We start from the raw sequence: 19531 nt of genomic DNA on the forward strand, positions 1-19531 counted from the left end.
TCAACAATAAAACAACAAAACAAGAACATCTGCATACTGTCATTGGTAAATGTAGTCAAACATATTGAATATGACGGTTCCTGACAAAACAATAAAATGCACATACTGTAGCATAGGATTAATCTACAGTATGGTCTATGGACTCTACCACTTAGCATAGACTTAATGCTGAAGAGTAGGCTATCCACGAACTTAATTAATCACATCGGGTTAAGCCATAGTGTTAGTAGGCTGTTATTACTGCCTATTGTGGTACTGAACACTTTCAAAATGCGGGTTGGATGGCAACAGTAGGCCTATGGAAAATAGATGGTTGGACTAGCTCTCTAGATCATTATTACATACCATGGGAACGTGTAATTTCGAATTCCTGAAGAGATGCATTTCTGTTGTTATGCGTAACGTTTAGCACTGAACATGACATTTGGGGTAAATTTGGTTGTTCGGCGTAAAACTGCTGACTATATGTCTAGCGCGAATAAGTTGAACTGAACAAATGAGTAAAAAATCGGGAAGCGAGAACGACAAGCCATCAGGGACTAGTCCGAAGAGCGTGGAGAGTCCATCGCTCGAACTCACCGTTGAAAACGTGCAGAGACTGGAGAAAGAGTTGAAGGTACCGGACAGGTTGTATGGTTCAAGTCAGTCCATCGAGGGATACCTGGAAACAACAGGATACCTCCATGATGGCACAGCTCAGATAAGCAGGAAAGGTAGGAATATGGTGAGAGTGGCATTTAGTCATTAGCCTATTTTCGTGACATTCTATTATTATTATTATTAGTAGTAGTAGTATTATATTGTTATTATTATTATTATTATTATTATTATTATTATTATTGTTATGTATTATAGTAGTAGTAGTAGTAGTAGTGAGCCTATGTAGGCCTAGTAGTAGTAGTAGCAGCCTAGTAGTATCAATGGTAGCCCAGTGGTAAGAGTAGTATAGCAGAATTAGTAAGTCTAGTGGGGGTGTTGGTGGAAGGCCTAATCTTTGTTGTTGTATTGTTGTTCTTAATTAGTTTTGATGAGCCTTCTGTAGTCAGTAAGCCAGAAGTGTGCCATGTGGCCTCTGATGCCAGCTGTCTGTGAACCGGGTCTCTGATCAGGAGTCAGCTCCTCGCTGGGTATGAGAGTTTACTTGCTTTGACTATTTGGCTGCATCAAATTATCATTCAGTCTGCTTATTTTCAGCTTCTCGTGAGGGACACAGAAGCCTCTCAAGAAATTCCTCGTGAGTTGAATTATTTAGCCATTGTAGGATGGAAACTGAATCCTGCTGCTATAACTGCATCATTGTGTGAATGAAGTCAAGGCAGTGGACTTGGTGAAATGGACTGGCTATTAGAGTTATTAGGCCTACTGTGACGCACGCATGCACACATGCACAGACGCACACGCGCACACGCACATACATACACACACACACACACACACACACACACACACACACACACACACACACACACACACACACACATGCCTTTGGTATGCCATAGCCACTTGGTGTGTTCTGTGTACAGATGAGAGGTTATCTGGTTGTAGATGTGTTTGAAGGAACAAAGCATGCAATAACATGTAAGAAAATGTAGACTATTTGTGTAGTTTTTGCATTCAAAGTACTTCATGCCTACAACTTTTAGGAGAACAAATTTTTTTTTTGTTTGTTTTTTGTCCAAACTCTCAACTATCAAACTTCACAGCCCTTGCACCTCTCCTGAGTGTGTACACATCCTTGGAGTGGATGGGACAGTCGTCACTAGAATAAGCAGATCAACTCAGACCGAATGGAATTGGGTCTCACAGAAGCACAGCCAGAGCCGTAAGTATGTTTCCCAGTAGCCTATCTTTCAAAAAGCGTCCAAAGACTCTTACCCTGTATCTAACTAATTCATTGTTACAGTCACAGTTTGTACATGTTTTGGGATGTTATTATTCTGTAAAAAATCTATTACAAATATTGGTATTTTGTATATAGGTTATATGTCATTACTTTGAACTAAGTATTAACTCTAATTTTGACATATTAGAGTTGACAATAGTATTTATTGATGTCATTGTAATCCGCTTTGTAGAAATGTGTCTGCTTAATATCAACATAAACACAAACACAAATAGCTACAGTAGATTGTGTGTTCTACATTTTATTCAAGAGGCCTACTGTACTGTTTCATTCTATAGACTTACATAATGTGAAAACAACACCGCAATGTATGTTCATTTTACCCAGTGTGCAGTCAGACTGAAGGATATGTGGTGAAACATCAAAAGACACCTGTCGAGCATGAGGACCATAAAGGCCATAACTCTGAGGTAGAAGCCCTGAAGTATAACACAAATTCCTCTACTGAACAGTGATGTCCTACTGCCATTTCGCCTTTGTTTCTGAATTCCATGCATGTTTTAAAAATGTATGCATTGGCTGTTCGGTGGGAAATACAGTGCACATTGTGGCTTTAAAATGATCAGATTTCAGGACAGCATAGTTATATATTAATATTTTAGACGTTAACCCACATTCACACAGAACTCCATGGCTATTCTCTGTTTTTAATGAATTAGTAAGTGTTTTTATCTGGCTGTCACAAAAAAAAGGAGACGGCTGAGATGGAAATCATGGAAGATAATGAGGAGACTGTAACAAAGAGCAGAGACTCACAAGTCCCTCCTCAAGTGGAGCATTTGACAGGGAAGTTTGACAAGGTTAGGATTTATTCAAGCTTATGATAGTTACAGCAGTAAGTTAAGTTTGACACATACTTGAAATGCTCTGTGCATAAATGCCTTTCACAGATCACAGTCCTGACTTCCAGTTCAGATTCATCTGCGAAGTTACCCGAGTGTGAGTTGGCGTCTCTTCTGTGCGAGCACTGCCGGCGAGAGAAGAAACCCCCAGTGACTCGCGAGCAGCTGGAGAAAATGACCGACCCAGCGGAGGTGGGGGTCCCAACCCAACGTCTAGCTTTTTCATGTCTTACATTTGAATTCCCTTTTGTCCCACTCAACGTGATTCCGCTGTCAGTCGTTTTGTTGTGAGGTTGCCTGGAGGATGGCCGATCCCAAAGAGGGGGAAGAGGAGAAGGGAAAGGCCTCTAAATCTGTACAGGAAAACAGAAAGATCAATGACGTCGACCCTCATCCCCTTTTGACCGAAGGCAAGGAAAAGCTAGCGCAGAGGTGATGACATGTCAACTGATATCATAGGAAGTCGGTTCTAAGGAGGGGATTGCATGCATCTTGTATTTCAGATTTATGAAGGGGTGTCTTCCACTTACAGAAAAATGCGCTCACCATCATTCTGTGTCTTCCAGGCTGAGAGAATGGGTGTCTAAAAGATCCCAAGACTCAAACCCCTCTGTATTTTACACCAGACAACGTAGGTTCATGTAAATATTTTGTACTATTAGGCTATATACATATCCTTAAATATTAAATATATATTAGTTTTAATAGTGAAATAGCTGGCTCCTAATGAACATATAAATTGTTTCTATTAAAGTTTCATATTAAATAAGATAACCATGCTCTCAAGAACACTTCAAATATTTGACTGAAATCAGCATATCTGTATATCAGCACTGACTGTCATTGCTTTTGAATGCAGCCGGAAATAAAATGGTTTCAAAGAACACCATCTGCTATCGACTTTCAAATGACTTATGGAACATCCAAGAGGAGTCTCAACTTCCGGAAATGGAAATCATTACCCCTCCTGAGACATTGAACCTTCCAGATAGGGAACCAGGGGTCAAGGTGTCTAACTGTCTCCCTTTTCATGATTCGCTAATGTGATTCGGATCAGCAGTTTACTGTCCTAGCCAAACGCATTGTTACTTCACGTCATTTCACATTGTCATTTACAGAGGACAAACATCCTTGTGAGATACTACAGGAATGGCAAAACATTTGTCCTTATATTTCCAGACGGAACAGGACATGTTTTGTATCCTTTTCATTCGCTTTCTTGTTTTGACTTTGAAACTTATATATTATTATTATATATTATGAAACTTATACATGGAGCAAATGTTCCTTACCTTAATGACTCATTAGCTATCGATCAGGTCGGATTGCAGTCCTTATATCTTTAGTCCATCCTGGACATTTTATTTATATCATACTGGAGGACGCTCCATACCTGCCGCGGATTCAGGCCATATTCACATCCAGGGGCCAGGCCACGTGCTACCACCCCAACGGTCTTGTTAGGTATGCTGCTTATGTGCTTTTAAAACCACTTTTATATTACAGTACTTTGGGAGCGCTCTTTTACATTACATTACATTACATTTGGCTGACGCTTTTTAACCAAAGCAACTTACAACATGGTAAAAACATTTTTAAGCTTTTTAGAGCAATTCTAGCAACACATTTTACAACAATAGACACCGACCACAATAAGTGCATCAATGAGTGTACTAAGTGCATCAATGAGTGCAATTGTCCGTAGGATAAGCAAGACTAGCTGTAAGTAGTGCTATGAGAGGAGATGTTCTCTGAAGAGCTTGGTGCAAGAGCTCTTGTGCAAAACCTGCTTACATCTGCTTACATGCTGTTTGATTGTCTTGTTTGGTACGCTGCTTTTGTGCTTTTAAAACCCACTTTTATATTACAGTACTTTGAGTGCGCTCTTGTGCTCAAAACCCATCTGCTTACGCGCTCTTTGATGCTCTTTGTCCCAAGTGTGAATCTGACCCGTGAGGGTGGTACCTGGAGCAGCGAGAGTGGGGCGCTGAAGAGATGCTGGAGCTGGCTGGACCTCAGCGCCCACGTTCACGCCCCGCCCCTACAGTCCATCGGCATGATGCTGAGCCCTCACATCAGCATCCGCATCTGCAGCCAGGAGAACATCCCCCTCACCTTCACCGCCGGCAGGAACAGCGTGCGCTTCAACATGGGGACCAAACTCAAGGTGAGCTTGGACGGACGACTTTGCGGGCTGAAAATATCACAACGTCATATCTTCAGCAGTAGGGCTGCGCAATTAATCAATTTGAATCGAAATCGCAATTTGCACTAATGGAATTAGCTAATCACAAAGGCTGCAATTAATTGCAATCAAAAAGAAATGTGCAGCTCTCAGCTCTCAGATCAGAAGTGGCCCAGATTAAAGTGAAATCTGGAATACTGAACTTAATATAACAAAAATGAGCAGCCCTATTCAGCAGGTAGCCTGTCGGCAGCATTGGTTCTGTTCTTTCAGCTGAGCCCTCCATAATTCTGCTTCACTAGGTGGGACACTCAAAGGGCCTCATGTGGCCAGGCCCTGACATCCTCGAGTCTTATCTCCACAAGAGAAGCGTGCAGATCTCCAGCCTGCTACTGAACCTCCAGGGCAGCGTGTCCTTTCAGCGGCCCGAGCCCGGCCAGGTCGGCCCCCAGTACAGCCTCCGTGCTCAGGGGGAGAGGAGGAGGAGGGAGAGGGCAAAGCAGCACAGGCCATCCAGGCCCAAATTACCTCATATCCTGACAAGAACGGCACGATTGATTTCACATGGACAAATTGATTCATATCAGAAATAAAAAGCAGAAATATAATGCAAAGTATAAATGCAGTTCATTTCAATGTCATCAAGTACATGTTGTATGTTGCGTAAGTAAGCAGTGAAGTTTTTCAGTATGATCATAGAGGTTCCTTTTCACACCCTGCTGTGTTAGACTGGCTATCACCAGACCATGCTCAATCTTTTAAGATGGAACATTAGTCTGGGGAGTCTGCTCTGTATTTTCTACTGCACAAGAGGCGTGATCAACGGGCATTGTTCAAATGACTCCGTACGTATTTAGATAGTCCTTCAACCAATCGGACCAATGATCTGAGTGCACCAGGTTGATAAACCACCTTTGCGATTGCAATTGGTCCCTGAAGATTTGTAATGGAAGTAGATAAAAAAAAATGAGCGGTTTCCAGCCTGAGCTGCAGGACAAAATCAAATCGCCGACAGGTCAGGCTGGGTTTACCAGTCTACTGCTGTGTATGAGTGTGTGAGTAGTGTGAGAAATAATGGGGAAATGCCTTTTGGAAATGTTAAATAAATCTGTTACTTTATTGAAAGTTAAGTACAACAATCAGTACCATGGTGGTATCTTGAATGAATGATTCTGTAACATCTTGCCAGTGCAAAGTGAGCCCCCTTCATGCCTTATAGTAGAATAAAATTTCATATACAAAAAGAAAATGGTACAAAACATAAGATTTTTTCCCAATTTACATATTTTGCCTGAACACACATTACTGACAGGGGAGGGCTGGTGGAATTACATGAACGTTGAAGCCGACTTCCTAGAAAACAGGGAAGACGTCCTCCTGAGAACTGGATGAGGGAGGTTTTGTGAAATGGTGGGAACATTAAACGAAAACTCTGTCAGCAAGTTTTACAAAAAAAAAAAAAAAGGTTTCGGCTTGTAGCTGAGGTGTCTGTCATGAAGATGGAATGGATCTCGAAGGAGTGCAACGATATTTTTTTTTTCATAGTCTTCGAAATTCACACACTCTGCTTCAGCTGCAAATTTAATTCCCATATTCAAAACTTCTATTTCTTAAAAGTGCTTAATGCCTCACCATTGTGATGGGGACGATACATAGAAACGTATAACTTCATGTTTGATTTATACCATGGTTGTATAGTATTGCTCTAAAAAAATGATCTTAGTGTATATATGTATTTTGAAAGCTTAATCTGTTAGTGGGGATATATAATATAGTACTGCATATCTGATTTGCCATACTTGTCCATTGAAGTCCATGAGTTAGTCCATAAATGTTTCTCCCTTTGCCAGGATTCCCAGGAGAGGTACTATAACTCCCCCTCTGAAAGTTTTCTATTTAAAGACCCTTCTAAAAGCCTGACTGCTCGTGGCATGCTAACAAAACAACTGATTGATGGCATAATGGGCACTTGGAAGCCAGACCTTCCTAATTGCAGGTGGCTCTCCCCTTAGAAGAGCTATCTTTATGCCGTGCCTCTCTGTCTTCCCTCCATTACCAACAAAGCAAGTCCCCCTGCACACACTGGAAACCTGTAGAGTTCTCTATACTAGTCCTTATAAAGGAGACAGCCCATGCCAGAAAAGCTCCTGCAAATTGGGCTACCGAGGCCCAAAGCGAGACCTTCAGCTTCATCGCAAAGATACAGTATGTCGATCGTATAGTCCGAGCGCTCTGCGGACCGTAAACCCACACCACAACACAGACGTATCCCAAGACCAATACAAGCCCCACGTACTCTCAGTTCCCATTAAAACTGCACTAGATTGTTAAAAAATACAAGTAATTCCAGTACATATACACACATATATATATATATATTAAAACAAATCAAATCCGGATCATGTCTGATTTCCAGGCAGAAGCACTGTTTGGGAAATTGTGTGTTTGTCATCTGTTGCATCATCTCTGGCAAGCCGAGCTCCGTAACGCCAACTTGTTTCCCCAGACGCTCCTCTCACCATAGGCTCCCTGCAGCCTCCTGGAACCCTTCCCACCGGCTTGGCTACGCTTGGCTCGGCTCGGCGCTCCGCTGCTGCCGCCATCGCCGCCGCCGCCACCGCCGCTTGTGCTCCGCGCTGCTGGAGGGGCCGCTGCTCCGGGGGAGGGGAGGTCTGAAGAGGGGGGGGGGGGGGGGGTGGGGCACTGGAGTGGAGTGGAGTGGGTGGTGTGGCAAAAGGAGATGTGCCATCGCAGCGCTGCCTCGCGGGAACTCCACTCGGCCGGGCTCGCCGGGCCGGCCGCACCTGGCCACTACTTATTTACAGACAGCAGCAGGTTGATCTGGAAGGACCCAAGCACATGGCGCCAGAGATGAGACTTCATTTGCAATTCCGCTGCCCCCACTTCCTCATCCCCCACCGCCCCTCGCCTCGAAATCCCCACGTGTGCAGCCATCTGGCCGGGTGTGTGTGTGTGTGTGTGTGCGTGCGCGAGGCCTGCCATGCTGCCTGCAGTCACGTGCCCGCAGCCAGGGGGTACCTTACCTGCTCCATGGAGGGGCAGGCGATGATCTGGAGGTCCTCCCCGCTGTACTCCTCCTGCAACAAGGCGTGCAGCCGCTGGAACACCTGCTGAATGTTATTCTGTACGGACAGAGAGAGAGACATTCAGAGAGGGCTGAAAAAGATGGCAGCGTCTTACAGAAGGAGCACCCACACACGTACTCGCAGGCTTTCCCTTTTTACAGAGAGCTGCCAAAAAGTCTTGTATAAAAGGGGAATCAATTTCTGTCTCGCGCAACACAAAAAAAAAAAAAAAAGAAAGTTGGGAGGCGAACGCAAATGGGAAGTGGCACCAGGCAGTCCGTTCACACTGTGAGCGCCGGCGCTTCAACCCCCGACCAGCCCCCCCCACCCACCCCACCCCCCCGACACAGCAAATGGGTAGTGACACGGACTGGGGAGGACGAGGATGTAACAGCGGCGCCCACCCACCCTGACAGGCTTGAAGAGGATGAACTCCGTGTCTCTGTTGGCCAAGTACAAAGACATGCTCTGCAGCGTGCCGGGCAGCTTGCTCTTTATAACCCGGTACGTATCCATCACCAGGTCGTGGATCTTGGCTGCGTGTGTGTGACAAGAGAGAGAGACAAAGAGAACAAAAACACACACAAAAAAAATGTCAGAAGGCACGCTCGCGCGCAGTGCTCACATTAAACACTTGCTCTGCCCGCATAAGCTGTCTGATGCTACTTTTTTTGGTGCGTGTGTGTGTATTTGTGTGTGTGTGTGTGTGTGTGTGGTGGCGGGGAGGAGGAGGAGGAGGAGGAGGGCGGTGTTGGAGCGGATCTGAGCCTGTCTCTCCTCGCACCGGCGCACGCCCCGTGAGGCTGATGGGAGCTGACTCACCCGGCTGGGCCCAGGGCTGCTGGGATAGGTTGTACGTGGGCCCTCCCTGGACGGCCATTGTTTTCAGAGCCGACACCTGGAAAAGCACAGTGACAAGCCTGTAGTGGCCTCGGGGAGAGGAGCGCTCACGTCACATTGGCTCAGGCAGCCCCTGCTCAACGCGTGTGGCGTTTGATTTATCAGAGTGACCAATCACATAAAAAAAAATTACCCTTGCTCACATAAAACACAGAACATGGCAGCATTGCAACACACATGAGCGATGGGCTGCTGCTTGCTATTTAATCAGACTGACTTCCCCAAAAAAGACTAAACACATATTTTATTTATGAAATACTGCTCCGACAGTGGGACTAGTGCTCTCCTGTAGTAGCTACGGCTCTCAGTGTGCTGTGCTATGCCAGAGACAGTGTTCCCATTGAGTGAGAGCCCTGGAAAGCATGGCTGGGGAGTGTGTGTGTGTGTGTGTGTGTGTGTGTGTGAGCGGTAAACAGTGTCTCGGGCTGCGGCCCAAGCCTCTGGATCCGTGGCGCCTCTCCAGACTCACCTTGGTGAGGAACTCCTCCAGATTCCCCACAAAGATGCCAGTCTGCTGCTGAATGAACTGCTCGCAGCTGGACTTGAGGTGGCGGTCCACGTCTTTCTTCGAGTCGATGTAGTGCTCCTTTATTTCGGGGGTGCCCTGAGGTGACAGCACACAGCGCCGCACGTGTGACAGCAGGCATGGCGAGAGGCAATCAAGCACGGCATGCATAATAAATCATTCCGGGTGCACTGCTGGCTAAATTATTAAGCTTTTTTCCTGCCTCCCCAACCCCGAAAAAACAGGAAAAGATACACAAGGAAATACAAAAAAAAGAGAGAGAGAGCAATGATTTACCTCCAACAGAAATTCCAGGATGGCATTGTGACTGTTGAGTCTGAAGAACTTGGGGACAGCCCTGGGGTTCAGGATTTTGAATGCAGCGTCTAACAAAAGACGACAAGGCTCTCACACACAGACAGACACTCACAACGCACAATTCCCAAGCCAGTGCAAGACTAAGACTGCCCCCTAGTGTTGGCTACAGAGCCGTCTCAACATGCACGTGTTGAAAGCCTGTTGAAAGACAAGTGTGAGGGGGCCCAAACCTCTGGTCTTCTTCAGGTCGAGCGAAATCTCTTTGATGGCGAAGTCGGTGTGGAACGGGGCGATCTGCTCGCGCATGATGAGCAGGTGTTTAATCAGGAACAGCTGTCCGTCGACCTGCGTCTGCAGGGGCAGAAAGAGCAGTCAGGTGTGGCCCGCGTGCTAACTTAACCTCCAGACTTAACCCTCACCACCGCCTCGCCACAGCTGTCCAAGGAATCACACACACACACACACCTTCATCCACAGACAACACACTCAGACCTCTATTCTAACCCTGGGAGTTGGTGTAACTATAGCAGCCAGTCCCTGACTCATCCAGACAGAGCTGGACTCTCACGGGAGATACAAAAGGTGCACTGTGGCTAAAGGCACCTCAGGGCGCTGAGGTGGAACACATGCTAGCACACTCTCAGCAGCAGCTCCCGCTCACTCCCTGCCTGTCTGTCTGTCGGAGCGTCTGTCTGTCTGTCTGAACGTCTGTCTGTGCTGCGTGTCTGTGCTGCTGTGGCAGGCCTGGGGGGGGAGGGGGGTGGTGATGATGGTGGTGGTGGTGTGTGTGTGTGTGAAGGATTTGTTAGACAGCCTCGCGCAAGGGGCCTCCCTTTGATCCTGGAAAGCCATCCTGACATCTGGTTTGAAATTCATCACAATCCCTCCCCCCCCCCCTCCTGACGTGCTGGATCCAAGAGCACAGTGTATTTACATGCCAGGTTAGGCAGACAGGGGGGAACGCGGCACAATGGAGAGCCAGCAGAAGCAGGGCTCAGCCCCTCGCTGCCGTAAGAAATCACCGTGACTAATTCATGGCTGGGACGACTGCTTCTATTCTCAGCCCGTGAGGAGAGGAGGGGAGGGGGGAGGGGAGGAGGGGAGGGGAGAAAAAACTGCGTTTAATCTGTGCAGAGGAGAGAAAAAATATCACCACCTTATCATTTTTTTTAAAAAAGTAATATCTGTTGTGGCCATACGAGATAAATTACTGCCGCGTCTTCTAATGTGGTGGGAAATCAACCTGACACATGTAATTTCGGAAAGAGTAAATTCTGTGTGTGTGTGTGTGTGTGTGTGTGTGTGTGTGTGTGAGAGAGAGAGAGAGTGTGCGTGTGCGTGTGTGTGTTTGTGTAAAAGGGAACAATGTATCCCTGGAAAGCGGTGTCCACCTTGTTCTTGAGGATGACATCGGAGGCTTTGAGGAGAGACTGGATGCAGGCTGATAAGGCTTCTTGAGATAAGCCCTGAAAGACCGCTCTCTGCAAAAGCACACACACACAAAAAAAACAGAAACGGTGTCCTTCAAAAGGGGCATTAAGACCTCGTGACAGAGACCATTACTCCGTAAAAAGCTAAAACTCCTCTACAGTCGCCATTGCACATGGATAGATGTTACGCCGATTACCAAAAGAACTACGACTGTCTGATCTGTGCACAAGCAGAACGTCTAAACAGCAGAAGTCAAAGCCCTTCGTCCCCCGACACCGACACTTTTTCCCCCCAACAATAAAGCCACGAGACAATGTGTTGTGAAAGAAAAGACTGAATCCCCGATGTGCTGGGGCGGCGACTCACGTCTATGCAGCGGTACAGCTTGGACAGGCAAACCAGGGTGCGCCGGACGGTGGGGTACCACATGCCGTGCAAATCCGCCGGCGAGATGGACGTCTGCGGCCGCGAGCCCTCCCCTCCTCCGCCTGTTAGGGGGCAGCAACATCAAGGGAAACATCACGCACGCGTGAGGAGCAGAGGCCGAGCGAGAGTCGAGGGGGAAAAAAAATAAGGCCTGTAGCCGCCCGAGAGAAGGGTCCAGTACCGGCGGAGAGGCCAGCGTGACTCTCCGTCGTCCTGGCATCCTCCTGCCTTTTGTCATCGTGACAACACACACACACACACACACACACACACACACACACACACACACACACACACACACACAGACACAGACAGACACACACACACACTAACCAGAGCTAATGGTCCTCCTGGCCTCGGGGTCCTCGAGCTGCACGTCGGAGAACGAGGATTCGGCCGACTGCAAGCGCAGCTGCTCCTCCTTCAGGCTCTGGGCGATTTTCTGAAAAACAAAACGACAACAAAAAAAAACGCTATTAAAGAGAGAGGAGCCTGTCGGGCCGCGCGGAGCAAGAGCGCGCAAACAAACGAGCAATTTAAACGGAAAAATAAACAAACGATTAAAACGGGACGAAGACAAGCAAACGGCGGCGGCGGCGCACCTCCATCATCTCCAGCTTCTCGGGGTAGGCCAGGTCCCCGGGGGCGGGGTTGTAGCCGATGATGTCGGACTGGATGTAGATGTGTGTGCGGTAGACCAGCCGCTCCTGCACGTCCTCCAGCATCTGCTTCACCACCGCTTCAAAGGCCCCCAGCTGCCCCGCTGACCAGGGGGACACAGCACAGCACACACACACACTTCAGCATGGCCTGCCAGTGGCCGCAAACACACACACACATATAGGCTTGTGTGTGTCTGTGTGTCTGTGTGTGTGTGTGTGTGTGTGTGTGTGTGTGTGTGTGTGTGTGTGTGTGTGTGTGTGTGTGTGTGTGTGTGTGTGTGTGTGTGTGTGTGAGTGCCAGTGGCCGCAAACACACATACGCTTCTTTGTGAGTGTGTGTGTGTGTGTGTGTGTGTGTGTGTGTGTGTGTGTGTGCACTCACGCACGCACACTCAAAACACAGCAGGGATTGGCCCAGCGGTGGTCTCACACACACAGTCACAACACAGCATGAGATGTGGCTCAGTCTGCCAGTGGCCACTCTCTCTCTTTCTCCCTCACGCACACACACACACAAAAATCATACACAACCTCAAAACGGCATGCAAATCAGCTTGGCCTGCCAGTGGTTTCACACACACAAACTCACAATAAGGTCAGCTTGCCAGTGGTCAGAAACACACAAACACACACACACACACACACACACACACACACACACACACACACACACACACACCAAAAACAGTTTCACGCAAGCATATGCACGGCACCATGGTCAGTTCAGGGCAAGAGATTATAAAAAGACTGTGACAGGAGAACGCCATGGCAACTAGGTCATCACAACTGGGTCACACTCAGCATTATACCGTGTGCCCTATGTCTTGGCATTGGACAAAACAAACCGTCAGACATTTTCTGATTACAGAGTGAAACATCTGTGTCCATATTTAGGTATCCAAATGACATCCCGTTCATGGCATGTGTGAGTGTGAGTGTGAGTGCTAGTACAGTGCGAGTGTGAGTGTGAGCGAGTGTGCCAGTGCGGTGCGTCACCATTGTTGTGGACGTGGTCGTCCAGCATCTCGTTCTTGAGGATGCTGCAGAGCTCGGAGAGCGTCTCCAGGTGGATGACGTGGATGATGAGCGGCCGCAGCACGTCGTACAGGGACAGGCACAGCTTCTCCAGCAGCTCGCTGTGGGACACACAGCAGAATAAGCAACCGGCCGTCAGCACTGAGCCCCACTGGACCCCCCCCCCCCCATCCTGGAGGTCCAGACTTGAACCAGCAAGTGCTCTGTTCGGCACTGTCTAATGTATTAGTCTTGTGTGTAAAGCGCCTGGGGCTGCATTCTGTGCATGTTAAATGCGCTTTACAAATAAAAATGACTTGACTTGACTTGACTTTTTGCAAGCTGGTTCACTAGCTGGTTCACTAGCTTCTTCTTAATTCTGAATGGAACCGGATCGAGAACATGTTCTCTATCGGTCATAAAGCTGGTCAATTCGTCACACCTGTATCTCAGGTAGCTGCACGCTCATCGATTGAGTTCATAACCATGAACTGCTTATTCAGTGAAAAACATCAGTGGTGTTGGACTCACTCTAATTTTGACGTGGGCTTGGAGAAAAACTCGTTGTAAAGCTGGTGTTCATCCTGACAGACGTGAACCATAAAGGCACAGCCACTGCGCACCTGGGGGAGGAGAACACCAACAATCACTACAGTGCTGGTCAAAATGTCGTACTATCAGGAGGAATAATCAATCAATCAATCAATCAATCAATCAATCAATCAATCAATGATGCATGATATAGCGTGTGAGAGCTTTGCAGTCTGAAGGGCGGTACCAGGGCGCAGTGGTCCTTGTTGTTCTGGCTGGTCAGGTCAGTGATGGTGGAGGTGATGCTGGGACTCAGCAGGAGTTCTCTTTGGTCCAGGTAACACTGGTGGATCTCATCCAGCAGCTGATGGTATCTACGCAGGACAAGGGACATTACAGTCTTCTCAAATGGAGCTCGAGACACACAACAGACAATTACAACAGTAACACTGTAGAAAAAAAGTTGTGCTAAATTGAATCAAATTCAATTCAGCTTACTCTGGAATCTTCTCCGACCGCTTTTCTACTTGTTCTATTAACGTCTGGAAAAACAAGAAAAACAAGTAAACATTCTGTGAGTGTGAGGAATGCAAAACATTTGCTATCTGCCCACTTCAATGTAAACAGACTGTGATCAAGGACATACACATTACCCTGACTTTTGGAGCAGCGGCTCTGAACTTCACATAGTACAGTGTAAAAGCGTTATCTGCATTGGCTGTTCCCAATGGATCCTAAGAAGAGAGAAAGAGTTAATAACTGAAACATACAGAGCATCCATAACACTTCAGTGCAGTCATTCAGGTGCCATACTTCTCATGCAAGCATCCGTACCCTTTTTGTGAGTTGACTAGTAAGGTTCTGCATGGTATTCACAGTATGGGTCTTCATGAGGTGCATAGCTCTTGAGAGACATTGTTTGAACTTGGTGAGATACACAGGATAGTCCTTGAAATTTGGCTGAATTGTAAACAGAGAGAAGAATGAATATTACATCAGTGCATGCTCAGCCTTTGACATTCATCCAACCCTGAAGGCAAACTCTGCCAGTGGGGTGAAGGAAACATAAAAAGCCACACTTACATATCCAAAAAAAAAGACCACATATATACTTACATGTGAAGAGACGTATTCGATGCAGTCGTCCAGCTTAGAAAGTACTGGAATAAATTCTTCACTGTTCACTGAGAGGGTAGGGGAATTTAATTTCTGAGGAGATAAAGAGAGTTGGTAACATTTGTAGAGTGTCGTGGGACAACTGGCACACTTTAAAAAGGACCCAAAATAGTAACTGAAACCTACCGTATTTATGTGTTCCAACTCATTGAAATATGACAGCTTTTGCTGAATGCTCTCTGCCAAGTCCACAAGCTCAGACTGAGAAACAAGACAAATTGGGATTTAATTGCCAGAATACTGAAAAAGCAAGAACTGGTCTTAATGTCTGTTTAAGGCTGGGGTCATACTTGCTGTTAGACCAAGCGTAAGTGTATGCGCTCGCGTGCGACCTGCTGTGTCCTGTGAACAGACTTGATGCAGCATTACGCACCCAACTGGAGGTCTTCACTATTACTATAGTAATATCAGATGTGGAAATTGGACCTTAAAGCCGGGTATGACATCGCCTCAAGTGATCACATGCTCATGTAAACAAACAACACGGAGACACTGGATCTCCATGATCGCCCCCTACTATCTTGTCGGTATTGCATCTCGCGGACGCATCATGTTCGCTTACAGCTGACGCACCAAACGACGCAAAACACGCGAGGCAGCCATGATGCGAACATGAACGCGTTGTCTGCAGCAAGTGTAACCCCAGCTTTAGTCACCAGCACACATTCTCAGCTAACATGCTCTCTTACCTGCTCTTTCAGAAGCTGCTCACAGGCCTCGTGCAAAGTGCCTGTTTTGGTGGACACAAACAGATACTGCTTCTGTAGCGAGTCGAGGTGCTGCAGTGCCTCGTTCACGTCATTCAAAATGGAGTCACAGTGTTCCTGATAGCCATTCAGACTGTCTCTTGTTTTTCTGCCAGACGGAATAAAACATGACACTTCATGGTTATCCTTATGGAAGATACCTGCTCTACAAAGCCAGAATCCAAATATAATTTCCAGAGTTTAAGCAAAGATAGTGTAAAGTATCTTTATCTAAAGTATCTCTTACACAAAGATAGTGTAAAGCGCAAATCAAGTGCCTTGCGCTCACTTATTCACAATAAGTAAACGTCTGGGCTTTACACATTTTACAAAACATTATAGAATCATAAAAGTTGAATGACCAATCATGCAAGACTGTCATGCTGACAAGAGACTTCTCCAAACCTGTATTTAGCTCCTTCATCATTATCCATTTGAACTTGTAACTTGGAGAACCAAGAGAAAAACTGTAGAACAGATAGGACAGATAGAAGTTGTTGTCATTAGACAAGGACACTCAACATAAACAAAAGTAACTGAGTCCGTGGACTGATGGGGGGGCTAACCTGTTGAGCCGTCTCTATTCTCTCATTCTCTAGGTCCAATGCTTGGAAGCCCTTTAGCAGCACATCCTCCGTAGATGCTGGCACTGTTGTCGTGAACGTGCTACGCAAAGAGCGTGAGGTCAGGCTGCAGAGGTCCTCGATAGGCAACTACATGAAAAAGAAGAGATCAAAATGTGACATACATAGCATTCACTGGGAACTGGCAACATAACTTCAAACAGAAACACTGTTCATTCAAGCAAATTTTAAATGTAAGTCTCCTAGATAGCTAACACACAACTGAACTTGGCTAGCTTGTTGACAGATTTATCAGCTGTCCTATCACATCATTCTATTGTAACTTAACAAATAGCAACCCATTCCTCTACACGTAAATCAATTTAGCCCTTGATTTCGCAAAATAACGACATGAAACCTAAGGACATACATAGAATCACGCAGCATGGGGGGGTTATATTTTTTATAAATGGCTAGTCAGCTAGCGACGTGGCAAGTCGATTAGGCTGCCACAGCAACTTTATGTTAGCTTTCTAGCTCGCTAGCGCTAACCGGGTAGACCTAACATAGCAATGAGAGAGCAGAGTTAGCAAGCCAGTTAGCCAGCCAGCTGGCAAGCTACCTCACTCATTGGAATCACTGTAGCTAGATGCAGTCAAAAGCACCCTCTGTTTATATGATAATAGTACAGATGGGTGCATGCAACCTTTCTATGAAAACTTTACATGACATGTCAACTGTCCTATATGACACACAACCGACTCACAAGAGAAAAGGTAACGTTACTAAAGTATGCAGCAGGATAACTAGCAATGTACCATTAGCATGTACAAGTTAGCATGCACTCACCTCAGATGGAATGGGAAGTGTTTCAGCTGCGGTACGAATTTCCAAAATCGAGTCTGTCTGTTTATCTGTTAACGGCGCCATGGGATCAGTCCGTCGTTCCCACAATGACAATTTTTCACGGGTTTCTTTGTCAGTTAAATCTAGGAGAGACTGCTCCATGGATGCCATCGTCTCTATCAACATTCAACGTCATCACACCAGTTCCTGTTCCTGAATTTCCCCGTGACGTGCACTCCCCTACCTCACAGTACGTACTTCTGTGGTATTATCCGTAGCTGGCCGTTAGGGGTTACCCTTGTTCCATGCTCTTCCATCCAAGTAGGCATGTGATTCTTCTGATGATGACATGACCTGACTTTTACATTTACATTTACATGTTTTGTTTCTAGTCATTCTTTCTTTCTTTTTCACATTTTTTCTTTCTTTCTTTCTTTCTTTCTTTCTTTCTTTCTTTCTTTCTCTGTCTTTCAGTGTTTCTTTTTTTGTTGTTGTTGACAGTAGGCCCTAGGTTACAGTGGAAATTGTCATGTTAAAACCTTTCTTTTATGACCCACTTAAGCATCATTGATTCCTGAAGAAAGTATTTGACAAAAAGCTTGAACAAATTAATTTTTGCGCTTGACTAGCCTATTGACTTTAAATTCCAGCACCTCAACCACCATGACCGGTGTTTTTTGTCTCGGATCTGATTGATAGCCTACAAATTCTGTATGGGATTACTAAATTAGTTGATTTGAGGTGTCAATTGTCTTAGTCAGTCCGTTTAGGCTACAGAAGACTGTAGATTACAACAGTTTGTTTCTCAAGCATTAGGCTAGTGTCTGTAGTCTGAGTTCTTGATGAGATGTCTTCACGACTGAAGCTTGTATACAAACAAACCTCCAAAACTGGTCCACGGCAACTCAAGGACCATCAGTGGAGGATGCCCTCCCATAGGGTTATTGCCACTATATGTGTTTTTGTTGTTGTTGTTGTTTGACATTATGCACTTTCTGCAGTAGACTTCTATACGCTTCTGTGAGTTTGACTGTTTTTGCCCTGAGAAGAAGGATGTTTTTCTGTTTTCTATTTTGTTGTGGGTGGGCTACCGGTAGGATAGGTGCAGGAGTGTTAAGAAAGCAAACATGTGGACATGCTGCTGGCCATCTTTTTATTCAGCAGGGAATGTTGTCTTGTTTGGGGGGCATTTTGTGTTGTTAACGCAATAGGCTATTCCAATGTTTTTTTAAGAGTCAACATTTGTTTGTGTCTTTCTTTCTTTGCTTCTTTCTTTTCCCATTTAGACTAGCATGCTATAAGGTCAGATTGTTACACTGTGTTGATCAAGAATGGAATGGCTGTGAGGCAAACTAGGTCCCACAGAAAGATATTCAATATAATTGTCCTCAGGGCCCAAAATGATGATCTGCTCTGAACCGTGGGGCTGTTGGCCTAACAAATGGGAACTGAGCACAATTGATTTTTTGGAGTCATATCCCTGGGCTATGTTATATATAGGCTACCATAGAAGCTCGTATTTAGCAAGTATTTAGTAAGTGTGGTGTATGTCAGTTTTATTCACTATCCTAAACAATCCTTTAATGTAGCTGAATATATTGTGTTCATGCAAATCACTAGCACGGAACAGTGCTGAGAAATAATACAGTTTTTACAAATGACTTAGAACGTTCAGGCAGTATCTTATTACTCCCATATGCTGTTTGCTGTCACTGTCAGCCTGCTTCTTGCAAGCTACAATTAATCAGTAAACATTAATTGGGACTGAATAGTTGTCTAGAATGACAAATATATAGGTATTTATCTCAAACCCACAAACACACTTGCAGTTTAGTTTTATTTCTCTGTGCATGGAGATGTTTATTTGTGAAAGGGAAGCTTGTGTCAAGAGTATCCTAGATGATGTTCAAACTGAGAGAGGTTACATTATTCTGTCAAATTAAACACATGATCCTACATTTTAAATCAAACGGATTCATTTGAATGAATAAATAAGTGACAATTAGCCAGTGCCCATGCACACAGATCTGTGTGACATCATGCCACAAGGGGAATCTGTGTGCTCGGGTGCTCCGTCATGAGCTGTGTCTAAGGGGCAAGTGAAGGGGAGGTCAGCGTGAGTTCAGCCATGTTTGGGCTCACACTATTGAAAAGAGGCCGAGGAGTCCCCCAGCTATGACACAAAAGCACAAAAAACGGAGATGTCACAAAGAATCTTGTCAGTCTTCTCCTGTATAGGTGTATGCTGTCGGAGTGTCCTACTGAATACCATTTTGACACACTTTTACCCCCATACTGTACATAGTCTTTATGTATGTATTTGTATATTAATCTCTGGAGAAATATTAAGAACTACGTTATCATACAGTACGTCCAAAAAATAAGATAGACCATAAC

General features: G+C 45.7%; 2 protein-coding genes across 2 annotated transcripts; one reads left to right on the forward strand and one right to left on the reverse strand.

Annotated features, from left to right (window-relative positions):
- The first annotated feature begins 425 nt into the window (after positions 1–425).
- Positions 426–5523, forward strand: LOC134078891 (glutamate-rich protein 6-like). The gene is made up of 13 exons (XM_062535058.1): positions 426–713; positions 1195–1234; positions 1704–1822; positions 2231–2313; positions 2596–2703; positions 2794–2937; positions 3023–3177; positions 3312–3376; positions 3605–3753; positions 3864–3943; positions 4054–4209; positions 4684–4912; positions 5233–5523. Exons 1-13 carry the CDS (start codon positions 497–499, stop codon positions 5521–5523), a joined length of 1836 nt encoding a protein of 611 aa, XP_062391042.1. The 5' UTR covers positions 426–496.
- Positions 5524–6024: 501 nt separating this feature from the next.
- Positions 6025–17347, reverse strand: cog3 (component of oligomeric golgi complex 3). Its single transcript, XM_062534607.1, has 23 exons — positions 17138–17347; positions 16292–16438; positions 16131–16192; positions 15669–15834; positions 15106–15180; positions 14920–15012; positions 14638–14763; positions 14457–14537; positions 14302–14345; positions 14051–14177; positions 13804–13895; positions 13255–13394; positions 12199–12359; positions 11930–12038; positions 11537–11658; positions 11131–11220; positions 9970–10090; positions 9719–9807; positions 9386–9520; positions 8839–8914; positions 8425–8552; positions 7975–8073; positions 6025–7771 (listed from the first exon to the last, which is right to left on the reverse strand). Exons 1-23 carry the CDS (start codon positions 17318–17320, stop codon positions 7742–7744), a joined length of 2496 nt encoding a protein of 831 aa, XP_062390591.1. The 5' UTR covers positions 17321–17347; the 3' UTR covers positions 6025–7741.
- Between the last annotated feature and the right edge of the window lie 2184 nt (positions 17348–19531).

Source organism: Sardina pilchardus, chromosome 4 (assembly GCF_963854185.1).
Source record: "Sardina pilchardus chromosome 4, fSarPil1.1, whole genome shotgun sequence".
Lineage (NCBI taxonomy): Eukaryota > Metazoa > Chordata > Actinopteri > Clupeiformes > Clupeidae > Sardina > Sardina pilchardus.

Bases quoted from the DNA above. Each gene is read 5' to 3' on its own strand.
- LOC134078891 (XM_062535058.1), top strand. From the start codon at position 497: ATGAGTAAAAAATCGGGAAGCGAGAACGACAAGCCATCAGGGACTAGT. The intron at 1,235-1,703 runs GTGAGTTGAATT...CAAACTTCACAG, and splicing joins AGCCTCTCAAGAAATTCCTC to CCCTTGCACCTCTCCTGAGT. The intron at 3,178-3,311 runs GTGATGACATGT...TGTGTCTTCCAG, and splicing joins AAGGAAAAGCTAGCGCAGAG to GCTGAGAGAATGGGTGTCTA.
- cog3 (XM_062534607.1), bottom strand. From the start codon at position 17,320: ATGTTGATAGAGACGATGGCATCCATGGAGCAGTCTCTCCTAGATTTA. The intron at 14,764-14,919 runs GTAAGTATATAT...TTTACAATTCAG, and splicing joins TCGAATACGTCTCTTCACAT to CCAAATTTCAAGGACTATCC. The intron at 12,360-13,254 runs GTGACGCACCGC...CCCCCTGGTCAG, and splicing joins CGACCACGTCCACAACAATG to CGGGGCAGCTGGGGGCCTTT.